General features: G+C 38.4%; 1 protein-coding gene across 4 annotated transcripts in view; it reads left to right on the top strand.

Moving 5' to 3' along the window:
• KDM5A (lysine demethylase 5A) overlaps positions 1-24,552 on the top strand; it is a 51,064-nt gene that overhangs the window by 5,467 nt on the left and 21,045 nt on the right. For 2 of the 4 annotated variants that reach the window (XM_075705913.1, XM_075705921.1), the window contains exons 4-18: positions 121-291; positions 758-892; positions 6,194-6,299; positions 6,819-6,907; positions 9,972-10,130; positions 12,539-12,658; positions 13,786-13,944; positions 15,562-15,743; positions 17,533-17,695; positions 18,553-18,672; positions 19,914-20,108; positions 20,215-20,396; positions 20,671-20,795; positions 21,048-21,198; positions 24,307-24,421. In XM_075705913.1, the coding sequence (XP_075562028.1) occupies positions 121-291; positions 758-892; positions 6,194-6,299; positions 6,819-6,907; positions 9,972-10,130; positions 12,539-12,658; positions 13,786-13,944; positions 15,562-15,743; positions 17,533-17,695; positions 18,553-18,672; positions 19,914-20,108; positions 20,215-20,396; positions 20,671-20,795; positions 21,048-21,198; positions 24,307-24,421 (2,172 nt within the window). Of the gene's footprint in view, positions 1-120; positions 292-757; positions 893-6,193; positions 6,300-6,818; positions 6,908-9,971; positions 10,131-12,538; positions 12,659-13,785; positions 13,945-15,561; positions 15,744-17,532; positions 17,696-18,552; positions 18,673-19,913; positions 20,109-20,214; positions 20,397-20,670; positions 20,796-21,047; positions 21,199-24,303; positions 24,422-24,552 lie in introns of all 4 variants that reach the window. The other 2 variants (XM_075705906.1, XM_075705929.1) reach the window with 1 other exon arrangement.

Genomic DNA, 24,552 nt, shown 5'->3' with positions numbered 1-24,552 from the left:
CAGGCTTCTGTCAATTTTTAGTAGAACCTTTTGACATTTGGTTGGTTTAATTGATTCTTGGTTTATGCAAGGTGGTGAGAGCAGCTCAAAACCCTTAACTTTTTTGTTTATGCATTTCAGATTGTTGCCAGCAAAGGAGGCTTTGAAGTAGTCACTAAAGAGAAGAAATGGTCTAAAGTGGCAAGTCGGCTTGGCTACCTGCCAGGAAAAGGCACAGGGTCGTTACTCAAGTCTCATTATGAACGGATCTTGTACCCCTATGAGCTCTTCCAGTCTGGAGTCAGCCTTATGGTGAGATGCTTCTCTTTCACCACATGAAGAGGGGACCCAAACTGCATGTAGAATGCTACTTGTTACTACATACGAAACTAGGACATAGGGTCTACACTTGCAGACAAACCTAGAACCACCCTCATGCTTACCTGTGACAGAATAGTGCTAGAAGTTGTAACATGACCTTGTGTAGTTACTTTCTGATAGCCATTTCCTTATAGGACTGAGGCCAACCGTAATGGGAAGGAAAACAGGGCAAAAGATGATACAACTAATTGGAAAGTTGTCTGTCTCTCTCTCTTGATAAGCTGGCAGTTGAGATTCAGTTTCGTTATTTGAAGGATGTATGGATTAATTGGCCTCTTGTCCAAATGGCATGTGTAAGGCTGTGTGATTTCACTCATCCTGTACCTTAGTAAACAGAATGATTCACAGACCGTGGAATGATCAGCACTGCCTGGTGTTCTGTGCTCTGATCCTCTAGGGCATCCAAAAGCCAAACTTGGACCTCAAAGAAAAAGCAGAGACTGAGGACCTCAGCTCAGATGCCCAGGCTTCCCCAAAGCAGGCTTCAAGAATGAATGTTGTGCTGAAGAGAACCAGGCGTGTCAAATCTCAGGTATCCCTGTTAATTGGCTCTTACGGACAGAGAACGCTTATTCCTTCCACCAGTGCAGCAGTGTTGGCAGTGCAACAGCCTTTGTCTGGCTCTGGGAGCTTGCTGAAAAGCACCACCAGGAAGCAGGCTTCATTTGAATAAGATCCAGAGAAGGATGTCTCTTTGAGGCCTGATTTGCTTATCATAGATGCTCTGTTTATCTAAAAATTTTCAAAAGCTGCTTTTTGTTTATTGACAAGTGGCATGTGTACCTTGATAGTGAATATACCTGTGAAAACTAAACAGTTATAAAGCCATTTGTGAAATGATGTTGAAGTTTCTGCTTGTGCAAAGTTTGAAAAGTTCTTTAAAACTTTTTAAAATATGCCATTTAGTTACACAAATGCACGTATGTGTCGATAAGTCTTTATTAATTGTGGAAATTGTGCTTGGGACTAATTATCTCAAGCTGGACAGACTGTTTTTGTGAAGAAATTTAAGCATATGGGGGCAGGTGCTTAGTGATGGCTGGAACTGTATAGAATTTCCACAGTTTTTCTACTGAAAAGTAGTTTATTTTCTTCTGGATTAGCGGTGGTGTAGAAACATCTGACACTCTACTAGGTGATACTAAATCTTGGGAGTATCCCCTAGTAAATCTCAATTCAAACTGAATCACCACCATTTTAAATGCTGTGTGATTAGAAATAATCCTGGAGGCTTGTCCTGATGGCTCTGTTGCTTCTATTGCACTATTTAAAGCAGGCCCTCACCTTTTGACAAAGACTTCTATTGCAGGCATCATCCTAAGGCTCTTCACAGTAGTTCTAGTGGCTCCCTGCTGGCCAGTCAGTGGAACATGGGCGAAAGCTGGTTTTATATGCAACAAACTTACTACTTGCTTGATGCCATTCTAGACTTATTTAAAGCACCACGATGTTTTTTCATATGCTCTTAAACTGCTTTTTTTCAAATCATTCTTTCTTGTCACTGAGACATTTGAGTATCCTTTATAACATTTTATCTTTTTCTCTGATGTCATGATTGATTTATACTAAATTGTCTTTTTTAAGTCTGTTTTCTCAACTTACTAAAGCCGACGATTTTATTTATCGTAGCCATATAACAATGCATCACACAAGCAGTCCCAGGCTGTGGTCTTACCATGTCTCTTGAATCGTGTTGTTAGTGAGCTATCCAGAAAAACTGAGAATGCTACAGGAACTGCAGCAGTCATTCATTACGTGGAATTCTGCTTTGGATTTGAACGAATCTTGTGGGGTAGTGCCAGTATGACCCTTTTCAGTATACTTCATACAGTGCCAGTATAAAAGTGTCACTATGTTACTAAGATCCTGTGGAATCTTTTCTCCTGCTGATTTCAGTAGAATAATGGTACTTCTCATTTCTCCATGGTGGAAAAAATGATTCTGTGGTTATCCTGGCACAGTATAGCTGCTTCATTTCATTTAAAGGGGCTGCATTTTGGAAATGAGAGAGATGATTTTACTTGGATCATCTGTGAAAAGTAAATATATATGTATATTTAAATGCCTTTTATTAGCCCTGTAGCCATGCTATCTTTTAAGCATTACAGTTATTAAAATGGCTGAAATGAGTTCTTTAACGCAGGAAAAATTCAACCTACTTGCATAGCCAGGAGAAGTACTTTTTGGTTGTGTTGGAAGCTATGTATAACTCTTAAGTCAACTCTGGAACTGTATTTAGAAACAGCGATTTGTCCTCAGTAGCGCCAAGTGTTAGAAGTGTAAATATCTGGGAAATGCTGAGAAATTGTTCCAGATTTCAGTGCACCTCCTTATTGTAGACAGGACTCTGTTTGTTGTTTGAAGTGTATACCTGGAATTGTACCAGAGATTGTCTAGATAGTCTTCAGAGAACAGGTAATATTCCAGTAGTGTAAAAACCTGCTAAATGACTGTCATTCTGCTCTAACTGAAACATCTGAATGATTTGTGTGTAGCGTGCCGAGTAGTCCAATGCCTGGGTAGTGAGCATGGATAACTACACTGACCTCTGCATCTCAGTAGATTTTTTCCAAGTGCTAAAAGTACTTTCTAAAAATGCTCTGCATCATCTTCTTGCAGATAAGTTACCTAAGAATGGGTGTTGAATAACAAAGCATAAAGATAGTAATCAGCAATTACTGAAATAAACAAAGATCCTCAGCAGTAGAAGGGGGTGTCAGACTTTTGAAAAGCAAATTTCTGAATTTTTGGAGAAAGTGAAAAATAAAATAGGGAATTCTTTGTGAAAGAATTCACATTCTTCTTTGTGAAAGATGGGTTGGATATCTCTGGATACTGCAATCAAATGTCAGTTAAATACATTGTCTTTGAATAGGAAGAAGATAATTTGGTGATGAGAGATTCTGCTCAAAAATAAACTTAATGCTGCATTCTCTTTCCCATTTCTCTGAAGAAAGCTATCGCAAATAAAAACCAGAGAAGGGCAACTGAATTACTAAAGGCTTGTAAAGAGGAGGACAACGAAAAGTAGAACAAATTCAGATTAGGAAAAGAGAATATCCTTAAGGAAAGGTTAAATTTAGGAGAATACTTCTTTCTTAGAAAAAAGTAGTATATCTTCATAGATGACCTGTTAGGGTGTGTTTTAACTGGCAAGGGATTTGTCTAATGAGGTTACATCATGATGATTTCTGGTAGAGAAATGCAGTACTGGAACAAAAAGATAACAAAGTGTCTTTTCAAATGATATTAACTCCAGGTCCCGAGAATTTTCTGAAAAATTAAAACCAATTCTAAGTAGTATATCTGTTTTCAGGTTTCCTTTACAAATTTGTTGATTGCAGAATAACAGAATTAATAAAATAAGCTTCCATTTTTTTGATTTGAAAAATTACTTCCATGGGAGTAGTTGTGTGAAACAAAAGAACTCTGGGAGATGCTGACAAATGCCCAGAACACGTAAATGTTTTGATTCTTGGTTGTAACTATCTTGGTCTTGCTCATTGGAGGTGGAGGGGAGGGGATGCAAATGTTTCAAAGTTGATGAGGGTAGGACAACAGAAAAATAGTGTTTGAATCCAGTATAAGTGGATCATGTGATTAGGATTCGCCCATATGCAAGAAAAGCCTTTGGGTTGTAGTTTCAGTGGAGAAGGTAAAAGAAACAAAAGTACATCTGCATCCTTCAGGAAAAAGAGGAGCTGAGAATAAAATTGCAGTTTAATTGAGTTCATTTTGCTTATATGGAAAAAATATAATGCAAAAGTGTGATGGAGTTTTGTGGTGTTAGCAATGAGAAAAAGGCAAGAAATGTAAGATTTCTGCTTCCATGTGTTCACAGTTTTGAATTTGGTGGTTTTATACTGCAGGAAGACTGCTCATTGAGGCTTCTGAATGCTTTTGGTATTCACACCTTAAACTATCAGTATCCTGGCAGTGTTCATAAGGTTACATAGGAATCTGATTTTTAAAAAACATTTCCTTTTCAATATGCAACCTGTTCTTTTTGAAAACTGTATAGCTTTTTCCACCTGAGAATGAGTGGATGCAGTCCACTCAGGTTTAGTGGAATCTAGGTAAATCTGGACGATGGAGTTAGGAAAATATATTTAGGCAATGCATTATTAAACAAAGCTATAAAACTAGAAGAGAGGTTGCTGCATATTAATGATTTACTTTTAGTAAATATGATAGTAAAATAATTTTTCAGGTGTCATTGAGAAAATTATCTTACGTTACAATAGCAGGCAAGAGAAATTGTAGAGATCGTTGAAAAACGTTACTGAAATGATGGAAAATTGTACTGTGCTGAGAAATGTAATGTGGGTTGATTCTGTCAAGTTCTGTTAGAGAATGGATGAGCTGTTAATTGAATTCAAATGAGAACTGAGGGACTATGAAGTCTCCAGGTGGTAGGCTTTCCTGTACAGCAAAAAAGTCAGTGTTTCCTTATGGCTTGTTAGCCAAAAAGTAAGGAATTTATGAGGAAAAATTTGCCAGTTAGCGTGCAATTTCAGAGTGGGATTACAAAGTTGGTAACATATATCTAAAGTGAAAATAATTTAATAGCAACATAAAATTCATAAATGTGCAAAAATTAGAATATCAGCATTAATCAGTTTGGAAAAATGCTGATTAGCATAGTGCATACACAGTTCAGTGGGAACAGGGACTCTAAATATCACTAAAAATTCCTTAGAGTAATTATGCTTAGGAAATAGTACCTCTTTTAATGTGTTCTGGAAGCAAGAAAAACAACTGATTTAGACTGCATAAATGGAAATAATCTTCTTTGTTTTAGCTTTATTGCAAGTGTAGTTGAACTTGCATTTTTTTGTTTATTGATTAAAAACTGAATACATGTCACTCCAAGGGAGCTTATTTCATGCACGATATATCAGGCCGTAACTCTGTGGAAAATAACAGGTGAAGTATTATCAGTAAGTTACTTGAAGGTAATGCTGTTGGAATTAGATTTGCTGAGATCTTTTAACATGAGTAAATTTCAGGAGGAGGATTGCAGATGATGAGAATTTAGTGGCCTTCTAGATCAGCTTAGAAAAAGTTTTCAAAGTATGAGGAGGCAACGTAAAGAACAATACAAAGGTGATTGTGTTGCAGATAAAAACAGAATATGGAGGTTCTTTTTGTTATTAGGTTAGTGGCAATGATGTGGGAAAATGAGGTAGGTCACTAATGGGAAACAGCAGTAAGTTCAGTTGAACAGAACACTTCCGGAAACAACATTGGCAGGGGCATGGAGTTGTCACCTAATGGGTCTTTTCACCTCTGATTTTGAGGTTGCAAGGGCAGCATGAGTAGCTGTGATCTCAGAGTTGAACTGACAATATTTAATCACAAATAAACCCAGGAGCAGCCAAGCTTAAGTAAGTAGGTTGGAACTTGTTAGTGTCATGTGTATGTGTCTACTCAAGGAAGCAGGTAGAAAAATTCTGTTGAAACAGCGTCTGTGTTAACATCCAAGCACTTGATTTAATCATGGTGATTTTGGAAAATAATGCTGTGGCATTGTTCTTTATTTTTTGCTAAATGTCAAACCTAGTTCTCTTATTTGCTGTATAGGTGACTCTGTAGTTTATCTGTAATACTAAATGGGTAATAATTTGGAAAGTTGGGACAAAAATGCTGTCTTTTATTCTATTTGCATTTGTTCATTGGCTTTAGGAACAGAAAATCATGTCTTTTCATGCCTCTCTTTCCTTTCTTTTGATGAGCAGATGTTGTGGGAGAGTGGAATATAAACAAATTATGAAGAGACCTGGAGGGGAAATATTGATGGTTTGTGCTGATGTGGTCTTGGTTTTATTTTTAGGCAGAGGCAGGAGAAATGAGTAGAAATACTGAACTGAAGAAGCTGCAGATCTTTGGAGCTGGACCCAAGATGATGGGACTGGCATTGGGAGCAAAGGATAAAGAGGGTAATTAAATCTTGGGCTCATTGCTTTGTAAAGTAACGAGGCTCTTAAATCTTTCTGCACGTCTCTAGAGACAACATTAAGAAGTGAGCAAATCATTATAACTGGAAAAAGAAAGCTAAGTATTCTAGGGTTTCATTCATGAGAGATTTACAGGGTGCTTCATGGAACTTGGCATAGTTTCAGCTCTTTATGTATTATATAGTAACAATAACAATTAAGCAGCTGTTGCATGAACTGAGTGACTGGAAGGGAAAACAGGATTTGACAATGCTGAAACTGATCCTACCAGCTAAGTGCACAAATTATGAGTGTAATTCAGTCTGTTTCGTGAGGCAGTTGGGATCACCTGTGAGGATAAGCAAAATATGTTTTCCTAATCCCTGTTTATTTTAGATTGGCCAGGTATAACAAGGTGTTTTTGTTTCCTTTGGACTGTCAGGTAGTTTCTGATATGAAAGGCAGCGTTTGCAAGTTAAGTCTATCTTGATGTGATATTAATAACATTTAACTTACTTCAAGATGAGGTGACGCGAAGACGCAAGGGAACCAGATCAGAAGCATTTGGAATGCAGATGCGGCAACGCAAAGGAACTCTTTCTGTCAACTTCGTAAGTTTGATTCCTTTGCTATGATTTCTGATAGTAAGAAATTTATTGGTTTACTAAGATTTTTTTTTTTTCTAAACCATTCCGCCCACCCCCACCTCCCCCAAATAGATGAATGTATGGACACTGCAGCAGATAATACCGTTATGGGAAGAATGAACAGTATTTTGAAAAATAATCTATGCTCTAGGTTTCTGTTTTAATCTTTCGGACAGGAAGAATGTTGCAACATGAAGGTACTTGCTGATCATGGGTTTGAGGGCTTGCTTTGCCACACACTTCTGGCATGTCTTCAGTAGCTCACTTTCTATTTGAGTTCCCTTTCATAGAACAATTATAATACTACTCTTCCTTAAAATATATTTTGAGGTGCTCCAGTACTTCAGGAGTTTGGTTTTTAGCAATTCTAGCTTTTGTGTCTTTGCTGTTTTGAGTTTAAACTAGTCATTATACAAGTCCGTGCAAGAGAAACCCTAAGGGGAAAGAGGAAATGTTTAGCGCTCTGATTTTGGCCATGGAAAAGCAGTGTATAGTTGTCCTTAATGTCTTTCATAGCACATGACTTTTTACTTTTAAAGTGTCATAATTTAGCATGTGTATGCAACCATGGATGAAGATGCATGCTTTTAATGTCTTAAGAATTAGACTCTTCACTAATAATTCAGCTGTTCTTTTTTTCTTAGCTTGAGAACACTTCACTTAGAAAGAGCTTATGTTAAATTTCAACCATAGAAGGCCAAGGCAACCAAAAGTCTCTAGTAAACATATATTTATATGTGGAAATACCTCCTGGGGAAAAAAATGTGGGAGAAGTGGTATATTTAAAAAGCAGGTCATTGTGCCATTGCAGCTAAGTTAGAATTTGTGTGACTTGAATTTTTTTAATTGTACTACTACTTCTGACTATATGATGTTCCTAGGCTGTTTAAGTGTTCTGACTGTTTTGTTCAAGTATGTTTTAATTTAAAAATATTTTGTCTAGTCTCTGTTTCTTTATGGAAAACTATATTTGTTTACTCTTTCTATTTACTCCTATTCATAAGAGAAAATGAAAATACTGTAGCAGCAGAACTGCTGTTTTGGAACTGTATTGCTGTAACTGTAATCCTGTGAAATTCTGTGACTTAGTACTATTTGGTTCCACACTTTTTTTTATACTTGGATGAGAGACCTTCAAGGAAGGCAGTCTCTGAGGTGCACAGGTGATACATTAGCCTTATATAACTTTTGTCTGAAAAAATACCGTGCTGCAGTTTTCTTTATACTTCTCCCTCATTCATTATCTTTTTGTGAAATGCTAACTGTGAAATTTGTTTTATCTATATGAAATGCTAACTGTGAAATAAAATTCACCTTTTTATTTTTATAACCTCCTGTCCCCCTGATAAATATAGGTATATATGATCATAGTCTTAGTGTGTTTTGTTACATGTCTAGGAGGCTTATTTGTGGTTATTGTGTAATCACAGATCTGCTTCTTGTTGTATGTATTTCAATGCGGTCTTTGTATTTAATCATCACTTGGGCTGATGTAAAAAAGATTGCATATGTTAATACGAATTTGGAGAGAAGGAGGTATTATCAGTGATAGGTAACTAATGAGTATCATAGAATAGCCACCTCTTATGATCACCATTTTAATTCATTTTTAGTTTTGGGAAGGAAGCCTGGAAATGCTGCTAAGGTGCCCTCCCTCCCTTTTATATACTTGCAACAAAACCAACTAGTTTGGTGTTTTAGACAGGCGTGATATTCAATGAGGGTGATTGCATGGATTTTTTTTTAAAGGGGGAAAATGATATGTCTCTAAATAGAACTGTGTTTTTTTTTTAAATTGTTTCTCAAGAAACCTGAGCAATCTTCTTAAGTAGTATATTATTGCATAGCTAGGAAGCTACACCTAGCTACTTAACTAGGCTGGTGTAAGTAAGATGAGGTTGACATCAAGTATTTAACACAATTGTGTCAACCTAATCAGCTGAAAAGCACATGTATTTGTGACATCTTGGTGAAAATAACAGACTCCCAAAAAACAACCCCACCACTTCTGGTGTTATTTTGAGCTGCATGAAGGAAATACGCATAGCCTGACTTGCCCGGTGACTGATGGGAGTAGTAGCAGAATTTGGGGCAAGTGTTATTCATGAAGTTCATGTTATTAAAAATTTATACATAAGATAATTTTTTAGCTATGATAAAGTAATACACAATTTCTTCATTTAGATTATGTTACAGATCTTCAGTACTATATTCAATGTTTATATTAAATTAGAAGTCCTTTGGACAATACAGGAAGCAACAGCAAACAAAATTTGAAACCTGTTGATATGGTTTTCTCTTTGGTCCCTGAGAAGATCTCCCAGCCAGTGTTGTTCTTGTTGAGAGATTATCTTCGACAGACACCTGCAAAAATTATTGGTTGTTGTACTGGATTCTCTCTTATCGTTTGGGGTTTTTATCCTTTATTTTGGAGAAAATGAGAAAGCAGTTGGTACCTTTACGTGCAGTTTTCTTCCCTTCCCCTTGGATTTTTAGATTGAAATCTGTAGGTTTGTGGGTTTTGTTACCTCTTCTTTTCCGTTGCAAGGATAATCACTGTACTGTTGCAAGCGATAGCATGTATGTTTCCGAGATACTTTTTGGAGATATTCCTCAGCCATGTGCTCTTCATAGGCACTTAGTTTGAATTGTTTTCCATGAGAGAGGCCCCAAGAGAGGGAGAGCATGAAGTTCTAAAAATTGTAACCTACTCTTTTGCCTTAGAATAACGTAAATGAGGTGCTACTTTGAGTCGTATAGAAAACATTTGTCCAACTGAACTGGATAGCTATTTTGCAGCACCCAAAGTACCCCTGCCTCCCATGTGTTACTGCTTTGGGAAATTGAAGCATAATTGTTCATTATCAATGCTTCTCAAAACCCAGAGGAGACTGCATTGATTGATGTTCATATATCGGACTTTAGGATTACATCCTTTGTTCCTCAGTTTAAGGAAGGCAGGTTCTGAGTGAGGAAATGTTTTGTAACTTCCTTTCCTTTTTTTTTCTTCTTCTTTTTTCCCCCACAGGTTGATCTGTATGTTTGCTTATTCTGTGGCAGAGGAAATAATGAGGACAAACTGCTACTGTGTGATGGATGTGATGACAGCTATCACACTTTTTGCTTGATTCCTCCTTTACCTGATGTACCCAAAGGTGACTGGAGGTGTCCGAAGTGCGTTGCAGAGGTACAGTTCAAAACTACTCAAGCTTTGTATGTATACTTGTGTTCCTGGAAAGATCAGAAGAGCGGTTCAGCTCAGTGCCGTTCCATCTGGGTAGAAGCTGTAGTTTTGTTTGGAATCTTGTCAAGATGAGCTGTGAATCTCCAGCTGTTCTGGTTGATGAGCCATAAGGAGAGAGAAATGTTCCTTCTACAACTTGGGCATAACCTTGGTTTTTTATACAGCCATGTGACAGCTAAAACTTTGGCCTGTGTCTGTTAAGAGATGAAACTCAATTTGGTAAGCTGGTAGTGGGAAATTAGGGGAGAAGTGGAGTTGTGATAGGTGTTTCCGCATAACGATGAGACATTTTGTGAACTATGGAGTAACTAAAGTATGCGATTTGGGCGTAACAGGGAGCTTTGATTATTGGGAAGTCATTATGGCAGTGTTCGGAATAGCTTGTAGCAGAAAGTGAAAGAACTAATTTGAAAATCTGCAGCTATTTTAGATCTGTTTTAGACTAAAAAAGGAACTGTTGAGGCTCTGAAAGTGGAAGCTAGTTGAATTTCATTGTTCAAAAAAGAAGAGCTACCAAGTTCCAAGAGGTGACTGATCAACAGCCTAAAGGCAGTGAACATTGTTTGATTGGCTCGGTATTTGTCTTAAGAAAACAAATTCCACAAGCTCAGGAAATTGGTAGATGTAGGATTCAGAAGAAGAAAGCTTACTGTTTCTAAATCTGCAATTTTGTGACTGGCTTTAACTTTTTGGACTGTGTTTTTTTTCCAAAAGGGATAGTTGCACACACACGTGTATATGCACATTTCCCCCCACATTTGCCACACCCTTCCCGCTGTGGGCTTCTGCTGTTTTCTTTATGGTGGTGCCTGAATAGTTGTGCAGCCACATAATAAGGTGGATCAGCTAGCTGCTCTCTAACCCTTCACCAAGAGAGATTAGATTGTCAGATGAGCTCAGGCAAATACTGTTGTGAGAGAGGTGGAAATTTATAGTTACAGGCAAGGGAAAAGATGCAACTAACCCTTTGGGCTGCTGCTCACAGAGTAGATTAAGCTGCTTGTTTATTGTCCCCTTAAGAAGGAGCAATAAAGGAGTATTAACAAACTACAGCAATCCAACACGGAGGTAATTTAGAGAATATAGTAGTAAATATAGTGACTGCAGTGGTTTAAGAATGTGGAAACTCACAAGGAGGTGCTACTACTAGTAAAAACAGGGATACGTTGTTCCCAAGGAAAGAATTGGCATGTAGGGACAAAATCAGGAAAGTTAAGGTGCCAAATAAGTTGTTACTAGCAAATGATAAAGAAGTACTTGAAACATTCTGGAAATACCTTGAAAGTAAGAGGAAAAAGGAAAGACACAGCTATATTATGTAATGGAGAGTAAACAAATAGCAGAAAGATGTTTGAAATGCTTGGTAGTTTTGCCTCAGTTTTTACTTTAAATGTTAATTGTGCACAGATGCTTAATGTAATGTTAACAGCAGGGTGCTGGAACAGAAGCTAGGAAGAATAGGGTAAGGGCTCTTATTGTATTCAGGTCAACAGTGTTTGACAGTGTTTACAGATGTTGTAGATTCTCTGTTGCAGGCTCTGTTTAAGAACTAGTCTTATAAATGTTGGGCATAGTCTAAGGATAGTTCCTCTTGAAGAAAAGGAAACTACTCATCTCTTGAATTCCTTTCTGGTCCTGTTTTGTTTATGACTGAACAACTGACTATCAGATAGTCCGATGTCATGTTTGTATTCAAATATGTCTTGTATAGATCAACATTGTGTCAGATACAAAGGGGCTGAAAAGGACAATGTAGAAATGGGTGGGGAGAGTAGCTGAAATGTGGACTAGTATTTTTTGCACTCTTGGGATGAATGAGGATAGAACAGTGGAAGAGTTGAAGATTTTCTGTCAGATGGACCATGTCTCTTGTTAGCTGTGTTGCATTGTTTTAATTTCCTTCTTCCTCTTTCCTTCTATATACTTTTACAGCACCAAATCAGTTGATGATTTGCTGACTTCATAAGACTGAAGCACTTGCAGGGTTTGTTCATGTGCAGTTACTCTGCAGGTGCTTGAATCGAGTGTGTCTGAGAAATGTTTTATGGCTGTCTAAGCTTCTTGTGCACTGTCTTACTCTGTGGCCAGCAGCAGTAGATGATGAAACTTAGTTTTGGACAGGAAAGCAGAAGTGTGTAGCATTGGGGTTTACTGTGTTAGATTAGCTTCTTTACAATTAATTCTGTTCTCTTTCCATTGTGGTAGGACTTCCTCAGCTGAGAAAAGCACTCAAACCTGATTAGCTTATTGTGTTTGGTAAGGACTCAGATGGACACTAGGTTTTTTTGCTAAAAATGTAACTCTGTTATAATCTGCTGCAGGGAACAATATTTTTATGTTCTGTCTCCTAGGAATGCAACAAGCCCCGTGAGGCCTTTGGATTTGAACAAGCGGTCAGGGAATATACTCTTCAGAGCTTTGGTGAAATGGCTGATAACTTCAAGTCTGATTATTTCAACATGCCAGTCCATGTGAGTTTCAACTGTTGTTGTGATTCCTTGCAGGGGAAAAAGAGAAGAGGTTTCAGCTGATCCTGAATTTTTGCTGAGGCATCTTGACTTTGTTTAAAGAGGCACCATAATCTTCAAACATGTAAACAAATGATTTAGCCTTCTGGCATCTGGTCTCATTTCAACTTCATTTCATCATTTTTGTGTGATAGATAGATAGCTTTATTGCTTGTTAGGGTGTACCTTATTGGCTGTACTCTAGTTAAAGTTCTTGCCCTTTTTGATTAATTGAACCAAGTGTCGTCGTCTTTGGCAAAAGGGTCTTTCTCCTTCCTATGGCTTTTGTCTTGGTTTAGTTTGTTCAGAGGATAAATCATTGTTTTCCTTCCTGTTACAGTCTTTTCTTGTAGACAAGTCAAAAGACTGAGTCTGTCTTATAATCAAGTTTGGTGGGTTTTTTTTTTTTTTTTGTTCTGCATCTCAGCAGCATTTTTAAAACTGGCATTTCTGCTTTGGCACACTTTCACGATTCCACTGCCCTGTAGACTGTATGCAGCACCAAGCTCCTTCCCCTCTCAGGCTGCTTTGGTAATTTATGGGCATTCTTGCTAAAGCTTCTACCTTTTAAGGACTCCAATTTATGATACAACTTTGGGACACGGAGCAAAGCAAGGAACAAAGTTTATTTTACAAATGAGCTTCATAAATAAATGCATATAAGTAGTTGTAATGAGCTATATGAAGGCTACACTCTTGAACACAATTCATCTGAATTTCCTTACTGTTACTTGGAAGTTCTGCTCATTATCCTCTGAAATAGTTTGGACTTTGCATGCTGTTCATTCTGTTTGCTGCTTGGCTTCTGCTGGCTGTCTCCTTCTCCCCTTCTTTTTAGCTGTACTTCTGGTAACCCCATCATCTTTTTTGTTCATTCCATCCCTTATGATGTGGCATACTATTTCTGTTACATTGCAGCCATTACTAAGGAATACAGACCAAACTGTATGACTTCGGAGAGATGGAGGGGGGAGAGGGAGTGGCCTTGGTGTTTGAAAATTCATGGAGGATTAGTAATGATTTACTGCTTGAATGATAACTTTTATGTTGGGTGTTATCTGCACATCCCCTAACATCTTTTCCGCTTTCAGATGGTTCCCACTGAGCTTGTAGAAAAAGAATTCTGGCGATTGGTGAGCAGCATAGAAGAAGATGTCATTGTGGAATATGGGGCTGATATCTCATCCAAGGACTTTGGAAGTGGCTTCCCAGTGAAGGATGGCCGACGAAAGCTGATGCCAGAGGAGGAGGTGAGGAACAGGATTGCAAACTGACCCCATTCTTTGCTCTGCATAAGATTTCACGTTAAGAATTTAGGTCAGAAATCAGTGTGGATTTTTTTCATGAAGAAATTGCTTAAGGCTTTTGCGTGCACTTAGCATTCCTTTTGAGCAGGGCATTAATCTGATATTTTAGGTTCTTTTACAGATCTGGTTGCTGATGGCTAAGCTGCTTTTCATTATTTAAGTCACACCTGACTTGTATCACTGGATCTTAGCAGGCAAAGATGTGTAAGTTGTTACAGTATGCCTGAGTATGAGGAGACTGATAAGATTTTTTTCTTTATTGTTCCAAAGCTTTTCATTGTAGAGTTAGCTACAGAAACATGATTCTAACCTCCTTAGGAGGTTCATAATAGGTGAAACAAACTAATTGCCTTTAGCTTGTTTCTCTGACTGTGCATGCTGTTAAGAATGAAAAGATGTAGATACAGCATCCTGCTGTAGAAAATTTTATAAAGAGCGTCTGGTAAGTGTATTACCTATTTTCCCTAAGACCTCACTGTAGCATATCAATTTTCTGACTGCTTATATATTTAAATTCAGAGGAAATGAGAGTAGAGGTGATTACACAGCCCCAAATCAATTTATACTGCTCATTGGAAGAGGTAATCCTGATCACTATTCTGCACCTTCCTACCTGTACCTTTGTTGGCTATGTAGTGATTGTGTAGCTGCTTAGTGAGTCAGAACTGCTTGTTGGTCTATTTGTATGGAAGTAGTAATTTAAAAAAATACTTTCTAGCCACATCACTTAAGTCGTCTCACTCACTGCATTGTCTTTATAGTGTCAGAGCAAAGGAAACAGCAGGAATGTGTGGCTGAGCTTGAGGGTGTGACCAGTCCTTTCAGCAGCTATGGGATGTACCTAAAATGACTGTGAATCTGTGCTAACAGGTTTTTTTTAAGGTGGAAAGTAGACTGATGTTAAAGCACAGTAGTGAGCTTTTAAGGCAGTCTGTTTGGATTCTCATTTTTTGTACAAATTCTGTGTGTTTGAAAGTAAAGGTGGGATTGCTTAACTGGTGATGCTGTCTTCTCCGAAATGAGTGTGTAGGATTTCTTCTCTTGAGCAAACTTTCTGAAGTAATACATAAAGAAGATCAAGATAAACTGCAGTGCAGTAAAGCAGGTCTTAAAAAGGCTGAAATAATAACATAAGAATCACTGCGTTGTTTACAATCTTAAGTTATCCTATTTTATTGAAGACTTCTATCTTTTGTTCTTCTACTAGTGTTGCTGGTATTTTGTTCCACCAGAAAAGCATGAAACTTACAAACTGCGGGGTGGGGAGGGGGCAGCCGCCAGGAAATCAAAGTTGAAATATATAAGCCTTGATCCAAAGAAGATGGGCTATGTATGTTGAAATACTGGTACTGGTCTTAAATCTTAGTCTGATTAATTGCTGAGTAAGGTGTATAAGGGATTATCTCCTAGTTTTGATGCTTCATTGTTGCAGAATATTATCCACTGTCTACTATAGAAATGGATAGGCTGATCTCTTCCTTTGTACTTTCCTTTTCTGGAATTGGTGTCCTTATGTTGTTCTGATTTGTTCAGAATTTTCTCTCTTTTCTTTTTTGGCAGGATTATGCGCTTTCTGGTTGGAACTTGAATAACATGCCAATTCTAGAACAATCAGTCCTTGCTCACATCAATGCAGATATCTCTGGCATGAAGGTACCTTGGCTGTACGTAGGGATGTGCTTCTCTTCATTTTGCTGGCATATTGAAGATCACTGGAGCTATTCCATCAACTACCTGCATTGGTATGGGCTCTCCTTTGTACATTTACCTTACACTGCTGTTTGCCATTAGTAAATTTGTAGTCCTACTTGAAAATGTCTATGCATGCTCATGACATTTTTGACCAAAAAGCTAAATGTGATGAGCAGTCCATATTCTTAGCTGAGGCTGATTAAAAGTGAATACAGATACAGTTTTAAGCACTTTAGTGTTTTTCATTAACTGATTAAATATTCTTGCGTTGCCAAAAATCCAGTGTCACTGTAAAATCATGCTTTACAAGCTCACATCTTTTCTAAGAAAGCTTTTGGCTTTGAACTGAGTTACAGTTCCCTGGTTCACTGCTTTATGATTTAAAGTTGGTATGCCCCTATGCTGGAAATGGAGGCTGCTGCCTAGCAGCTTGTACAGGCATCAGAGCTTGACAGTTCAGCAGCAGATCTACATATACACAGAAATACTCCTACTAAAGAGAACAGAAATTTAAAAGTAATTCTGACTTTCAGAACAATCCTAGAAGTGTTCTGGTGTTCAGCTTTTGTGTTTGAAAAGAAGAATCATGACAGCATTGCAGTCTTCCCCGTTCATCAGGCTCAGTCAGTGGATGGAGCAGGGGAGAAGGAGGGGGAAGCTGTGGGAAGCATCCCTTCAGAATAGAAAGTTTGTTGTACATCTGGTAAGGATGAGTTTGATAGCCTTTAGACTGTGATTGCACATTTCCGGAGAAGCATGTTTGCTAGTAAGATCTGATCCACAGGCTCAGGAGGGGGATTTATTTTGTTTTGAGTTCAGTTATTGTCCTCAGCATGCTATTAACTAGATCAGTATGTGAGGGTTTTGTGTCAGCTGGTGAATTCCAGCAGCCCAGATGCAGAGTAGTATTTATTTACTGGGGGTTTACTAGCTGTGTCCTACCAGCAGGTGTCACTGAAGCCTGTAGAAACCATAGAAAATGCTGCACTGTGCCTCCTCTAACTTTTGGGGTGGTTGGTGACAAGATTATTAATACAGTTAAATAGTGCTATGTAAATAGCTTCAGATATTTCAGCAGACTACTGCTTGTACTTCTCAATAAAATAAAATTAAAAATAAACATCTACGCTATAGATACCAGATGATTACAGTTTGTTTTGGTTAAGACAAGACTGGAAGGACTAGAATAATATGTTTTCAAGTAATTTTCTGTTTACTTTTGGTCTTGTTAGTCTCTTTCATCCCTCATACTTAGATAATTCATGTTATTAGGCATTTTTTATCTTAAAAGTCCAGTGGACCACTGGTTTTCAGTAATTGGTTATGTATATTAGAAAGATTGCTTATATTTCATTGCACTCTCCGGTGTTTTATTCTTTCCACTTCTGCTTAGCTGGAATAGTATTCCATTGGTTTCAGGAATAGGACTATTCCAAGCCTAATTAAGTGAGTGGGGGAGTACTGTGATCTCGCTTCTCTTAAACATTAGCTGTGACAGCCAAGGTTTTGTTTGTTAAACTTACCTTCTTCCTAAAGGAAAATAATTGCCCGTTTTATCCTTTTAGAGCATGGTAAATGGCAATTATCTTCCGTGTTAGGTTTGTCATGGCAGATCTCCTGTCAAGTATGTTGAGAATTGTGTGGTGTAATTGATTTTTCAGATTAGAATGATACATCCTGAAGAAGATGGTTGCTGATTAAGGATGTTTTTGTGTCTGTAGGCAAAGAAATTTGGCTTGTGTGGACAGTGGTGCTAGATTTGAGGTATACTCTGCAGTTGGGTGGCACCGTTACTTTCCTTTAAGTAATGTGTATGTTACTGTGGTTGTGTTTTGTTAGGGGAGAGCCGAAGACGTGGTATGGCGTGCCCTCTCATGCAGCAGAGCAGCTAGAGGATGTGATGAAGGAATTGGCTCCTGAGCTATTTGAATCCCAGCCTGATCTCCTGCATCAGCTGGTCACTATTATGAACCCCAATGTGCTGATGGAACATGGGGTACCAGTGAGTAGCACATGAGTGTGTTTTACATAAGTACCCCTGTGCATGCTCTTTTTTTCATTCTGTGCCAGATTTGTGTAGCAATGGTTTGGCATAACTCTGAAGAATTTTTATAGTGGACATTTACATATTCAATTCATTAGTTATGGAGTGTTTTTTAAAGCTATTTTCTAGAATCTTCTCTAGACTCACCATGAAATTTAAATTATCTTACATCAGAAATAAGTGCGCCAAGCTTCTTACATAAAATATCTTATAGAACAAGTGGACATTGTGTGTTACATTTAATTTTTAATTAAAAAAAAAAAATCTCAACCTGCCATAGGAGCAAGTTTGTCTGTGAAATGCTTTTAATATCTTTTGACAGTAAAATACTTGTCTTATGTTCAGTAGAAACCTCAGCATTACAAAATGCTTTTTTGACCAAACATAATTGACTGCAGACCTTTAAGCAGCAGTCACTATAATTTGCTTTTGTCTTAGGATAAATTGCTTCCCTGGCAAATACCCCAACAAAGCAAACCATAAACTGTTTCCAGAAGCTTTTGCACTTTGTGGTGCGATGGATTAAATGATGATAGAGAAACATCCCTTCTCGGATTCATAAAGAGAATTTTCAACTGTTGGCTTACATATTCGGCTTTTTTGAGTAAGGCTATAAATTGAGGATTCACTTTAAGAAGACAGAACCAATCCTTACCACTTTTGGGTTAGCTGCATTGCCTGTGGTGTTCTATAGGTAGCAGAAGTGGTGTTCAAATGTCTTGTAGTTATGTGTCTTAAACGCTGTTGCAAGTTTCATGGTTTTTCTTTTTTTTCTTTTTTTTTTTTTTTTTTTCCTTTATCCTCACTTGTATTAGGTATACAGGACCAATCAGTGTGCTGGTGAATTTGTTGTGACCTTTCCTCGTGCCTATCACTCTGGATTTAACCAGGGATATAACTTTGCTGAAGCTGTGAACTTCTGCACTGCTGACTGGGTCTGTTCTTTTTGTATATGTTTGCTATGTCTCTGCTAGGTCACCTTTGCAAGGAGAGTGTTAGTAACTTTCTTATCTGAAGCTTAGTCTTTTGTTACATAGTATGTTTTATGTTTATAGCTCCTAGTACAACAGTTAAAGACTGATGTGAGTTTCCATTACACAAAATAATTTTGATGAGCACATAATTTTAAGCAGCTTCAAACTGAAACTCTGGCATGTGGTCATCTTTTTTAAGTATTGTTCTAACCAAAAAGTGACATGTCACAGTACCTTTAGCTGGTATTTCTGTGATGCCTCTTTCTGAATTTGATACAGATTAATGTATTGTCTTGAACAGCTGTTGTCATTTGAATGTTGGAGGTAGGCATATAACAGTCTTTTGTTCCCCTTTTGTGCCAGCTCATTGCACCTTTAAATCATCAATGCTTGTTCTAATAGCCATGCCACACCAGAGCATAATGTGGATTCTTCAGTGAGTTGTCAAAAGTGTGTCCTATTGCTATCCAGGGATTACAGTTGGAAGTTACGATCTCATCTGTAGTTTATCTATCTCTAACTTCTTTTTTGTTACCTTTAAATAGGAATTTTAGTCTTTCATCAGAGAATTTTATTAATTCATCAGAGAAATTGTCTGCAGGATTGACAGTGTGTCAGTGTTCTTCTTTTCTCCTGTGCTCATGATGTAATCTGTGTATAGCCTCTGTGAAAAACTGCTAAACTCACATCAGCTGTGTGAAATTTCCTTTGCTTATGCAAAATGTAACCAGAAATCTGTGTAGCAAATTCATCTAGTGGGTTTTTTTTTTTTTTTTTTTTTTTTTTTGCTTTAAAAGGCACAAAATGAGCGATATCAATTTTGGTTAACTCTAGGCATCTTGTATTAAATATCTATGTCCAAGCATAGTAGTATCCAGAGGGCAATGCATTCACCTTAGCATAGACCAGGTGACATCTTTTTGGTGCCAGTTTCTTTCCACTGGAAGTAAAAAGAGCTTAGGACAACTCTTAAACTTGTGTCTGAAAGTTAGGCACATAAGGTTATGGTAGATGTCCCCCCAACATGGATATCCTCTTTGTCCTCATCTGGGACATGATTTAAGGTTGTTATAGTTGGCTCTGTCCCATAAGATAAAACTGTCTTACTCTCAGTCTTTTCCAAGGTTTTGTCAAAGGAAGGAAAGTGGGAGCTAAGAGATCATCTTGAAATTCCCAGAATGATAGATGTCCTTTTTTTGTAGCTTCCCATTGGACGTCAGTGTGTGAGTCATTACCGAAGGCTAGGACGTCATTGTGTTTTCTCCCATGAAGAGCTGATCTTCAAGATGGCTGCAGATCCAGAGTGCTTGGATGTTGGGCTGGCTGCCATGGTCTGCAAGGAGATGACTCTAATGATAGAGGAAGAGACACGGTTAAGGGAGTCTGTTGTACAGATGGTGAGTAATGAGACAACTCTCTTACTTTGCTGGCAGAACAACTTTTGCTTCCCCCTCCCCCAGCCTGGATTAGAGTTTTTAGCAAGTGTCTAAATTTTTTTGTTAGGGAGTGTTGATGTCTGAAGAAGAGGTGTTTGAACTGGTTCCGGATGATGAGCGTCAGTGCACAGCTTGCAGAACCACGTGCTTCTTGTCAGCTCTTACATGTTCCTGTAATCCTGAGCGTCTGGTATGCTTATACCATCCGTCTGATTTATGTCCATGTCCCATGCAGAAGAAGTGTCTAAGGTACACAGGATTTTTCTTCCCCCCCCCCCCCCCCTTTTCTTCCATATCCAATAGTTTGCTGGAGACCAAATACAACATTTGGCTACACTTCTCTCTTCCTTTATTTAAGAAGTATTTTTGTCCTCTTTGCTTGTTTCTTAGTTCCAGGGCAGCAGCTATTATACATATTCTGTCTTTCTGGCCTTGTTGTAGCTGGAAAAGCTCAATATAAGCAATATCCTGGCTTTTTTATGAGCATTAACACTCTTTCTGTGCTTTCCTTCCATATCTCCAGGTACCGGTACCCACTAGAAGACCTTCCTTCTTTGCTGTATGGAGTGAAAGTTAGAGCACAGTCTTATGACACTTGGGTCAGTAGAGTTACAGAGGCTCTGTCTGCCAGTCTCAACCACAAGAAAGGTCAGACTTCTATCGTTCATAGTACGATGTCCTGAAACTCCTACATTTGTTCTGTGTTCTCATGTAATGAGAGAAACACTGTGTATTGTTCAGTGGGGGGAAAAAAAAAGAGCTAATCTGAGAGTGTAATGCAACTCATCATTGTGCATTTCAAATTAAACTAGCCTGTTGGAATCTTGATTGAAGGCCTTTGAAGCAGTCTAAAATCTCTTTTGTTTTTGCATGCAAATTATTTATGTACTGTTATTACAGATGTGATTGAGCTGAGAGTAATGTTGGAGGATGCTGAAGACAGGAAATATCCAGAGAATGATCTTTTCCGGAGGCTCAGAGATGCTGTGAAAGAAGCAGAGACCTGTGCTTCAGTAGCACAGCTGCTTCTAAGCAAAAAGCAAAAACACAGGTAGGACAGGCATTTTTTTTCAACAGTTTCCATCTGTCTGTTTTGTTACTTGATTGGACCTGGAAATGCAAGAACCCTGAGGTCTCACTGCCTACTAACTTCTTTCAGTGTTTCCTGCCCTTGCTGCTGTGACTCAATGAGAGGTAGGGGAGGCAGATAGAGCTACACAAAGGGCCAAAAAAGCAGGCTTGGTTGGAATGTGTTAAACATACTGTTTTCAGCTGACTTACGTACTGAAATGTGAAATCCTTTGGACAAGTTGTGTGTTTGCTGATCAGGTATTCCTCTGAATGTGTGGGAGAGTTGTAGGGAAAGACAACTAGAGGAGAAAATGTAATGAAAGTAAGTCTTGACATGAATGTTTGTATTTTAGGTACCATGGCTAAGTACCTAGCTTAAAGCTATGGAAAGAAAATCTGTTAAAACATTGGATTGCAAAGCAGAATGCTTGAAAAATAGGAAATGCCAATTATGGTTGGTGAGGCAAATGCAGTTGTATGTTCTGGTACAGCATTTCTCAAAAATATTTATAATTTTGCCAGCTGTTCTCAAGTTGCAGAATGTGTTGTGATGCTGGTGGAGTTACTGAAAGAGGCAAAGGAAATGTGTCTTGCCACTGGGACAAAAGGATCTTAGGATCTTGGGGAGCAGAGCAGTGCAGAGAGCAAAACCAGTCCATAGTTTGAGCCAGTCTTCTTGGGAGGGACCACGGGAGTCACTGATGTGTGGCTGAAAAGTAGTGGCTTGGCTCAGTGACTTCTGGCAGTTTAGACTCCCTTAGTTCTTTGTGGTGCCTGCCTTGCCTGTGGCTGCTCAGTGTTACTCTTACTCATTGGCCCTACCTCAGCAGTCTGCTGGATGTGTCCCCTTGTTCTGCCTTCATGAGCCTTCAGCAACAGGTTCTTCCTTCTCCCCTGTGCCTGCTGTGCACTGAATAAAAGTCCCATAGAAAAGAATTTGATCAGGTGACCGTAATTCTTGTGCCAGTGGTTGTATGATAACTTTTATAGCTTACATTTCCTCTGTTGAGTATAAGATTTGGCTTTGTAGTTGGTTGGTTTTTTTTGCATGTGTAGTTTTTGTGTATAACTTAAGACTTTTCAAGGGAGGAAGTAAAAAGTAAATACCTTGTTAATTATTATACCCGACTTTGCTACACAGAACATAATGCATATCATAATTGCTTGAGTTTGAACACTGAAATGTTGGAGTCACACCACAGATCCAAGTATAATACCTGATGTAATTGGCAAGTTATTATAAAATAGAGAAGCATTTTTGCTGTATTTGAAGGGGAAAGAAGGCTCTTGTGTTTGGTTTTTATTGCTTGTAGAATCCCACTACCACAGAGGTATGGTCACTTAGAACTCTCGTCTGGGTGAGCAAAGCAATGCTACAGGGGTTGTGTTGCCCTGTTCCTAGTGAAGTTTAATTATTTTGGCAGCTCCCAGCTGTTCCTGGTCTGCTGCTTCCTCCTCCTGCTGCTGTTGGAGTGTATCAGCCTCCTCTCAGCAGACTTGCCTTCAATTAATTATTTGGTGGGTTTCCAGCGCTATCCCAAGAAACACAAGGGGTAGAAAGATTTGATAACTTCCAATGGTGTGTCTGATCTAAAGCTGAAAGGAATTCCATGGGGTAAAAAAAAAAAAAGGACTTGTATATATGTCTGAGGGCCGTTGTATGGTAAATACCAGTATGTTACAAAATTGAGGTTCGAGAAAGATTTTGAAACCTCTTCAATGAACGGTGTCAGGAAATTTAAATAGAGGTCACGTTCAGCAGCTTCTTTAGCATTTATGTTCATACTTAATACATTGAGAAGGATCACATTTACACAAAGGATAAGGTTATTAAAAAAGCAAATTAAAAATGAGTGTTCAAACAGAACAATTTGGCAGGGATTAAAGCAGCAATAAACTCATGGTCAAATGTAGCAAAAGAAAATCTATCCCTTATGCATCTGATTATATATAAACCTGAAAAATAGGTAATGCATAGCTGTGAAGATGTGCCCAACGTTCCAATCCTGTATCTCTCCCCGCTGTTGAAAGTTGTGAGTTTCCATAGGCAGGGATGGTTGTATCTTTTTGTGCAGCATCTCGTGCTGTGGCAGTCCATGGCTGGACTAGGGACAGAATGCCAGTGTGATGTTTCAGACAGCATGCCCTCCCACAGTGGTGTCTCTTGGAGCACCGCACCCCATTCACTCTTGTGCAGGAGTATTGGAGGCACAGCAGGTCCAGTGCAGCCACGACTCCTTCTTACTGTCTGTCGTAGCTAGTCGAAGCCTGTGGTGGTTTTTTTCCCCTCCTCTGAGTTTTACATAGTGTGTAACTGTGTTTGTTCATTTCATCTAAATTTTGCTTTTACAATTATATTTAAGTCCATAGGCTGAAAGATTGAGTTTTGTTTTTCTTTAATGTTTCTATAGTAATAAAATGTAGATTCATCAACAGGGACCAGCTCTTAAGTGTTTAAAGTCTGTCCTGCTTGTGAAACTGTTGTGTCTGTCAGTGATATGTATACCAAGTTTTAATTTGTGCAGTGTGTCACTTCTAAGTCTCTTACTGCATTCAGTGGGCTTGTGATACTTGCTGCAAGTGGTATTTAATGGAAATGACTTTACAGAACATGTCCTACTCAGTAGCAGTCTTCTCCTGTTGCAAGGCCAGTTTCAGCAGTTCTCTGGCTACAAGAGAGAACACTCTAGGAAATACGACTTCTTTTCAGAGCTTGTTGCTGTTGCATACCTGAGAAGTCTTGTCAGCGCTTGTCATGGCAGTCAACTTCTTGAGCTGCCTAAAGCAAGCTTTTTGGGGCTATGTTCTTTTACCTATTTGGAACAAACCCAATTTGAACGTCATGTAGACATTCCTACCTCTGAAGAGCAGGGTAAATTCTCTTGGAGATGCTTAGAAGAATTACATTAAATTAGTTTTCAAGATTCTGGAATTCTTGTGGAGTTTGGTTTTTTTGAGTTCTCAGGTGATGCAAATATTTTGCAAATTATCAGTAATCTTGATAGCTTTCTGTCACTGGGAATAAATCCAGGGATCATCATCTTTTCTGTCATGTAGTATTGTTTAATTATGTACATTCATACAGCAGACAGAGCCAAGATAGTGGAAGGACACGGACCAAGCTAACTATGGAGGAGCTTAAAGCATTCGTACAGCAGTTGTTTAGCCTGCCCTGTGTTATCAGCCAGGCCCGACAAGTAAAGGTAAGTTTGCATCTGCTCCTCAGATATAAGTGGTGTGCTTTTTGTTTTGTTCCGTTTGTGGTGTTTCGTGTTTCATTTTTTTTTTTTTTTAAACAGATAATATTGCCTGATGTAAAGGTTGAAAGGCTTGC

This window comes from Pelecanus crispus, chromosome 1 (genome assembly GCF_030463565.1).
Source record: "Pelecanus crispus isolate bPelCri1 chromosome 1, bPelCri1.pri, whole genome shotgun sequence".
Classification (NCBI taxonomy): domain Eukaryota; kingdom Metazoa; phylum Chordata; class Aves; order Pelecaniformes; family Pelecanidae; genus Pelecanus; species Pelecanus crispus.
Note: the sequence above shows the minus strand (reverse complement) of the source record. Positions and strands in the feature narration are given on the sequence as shown.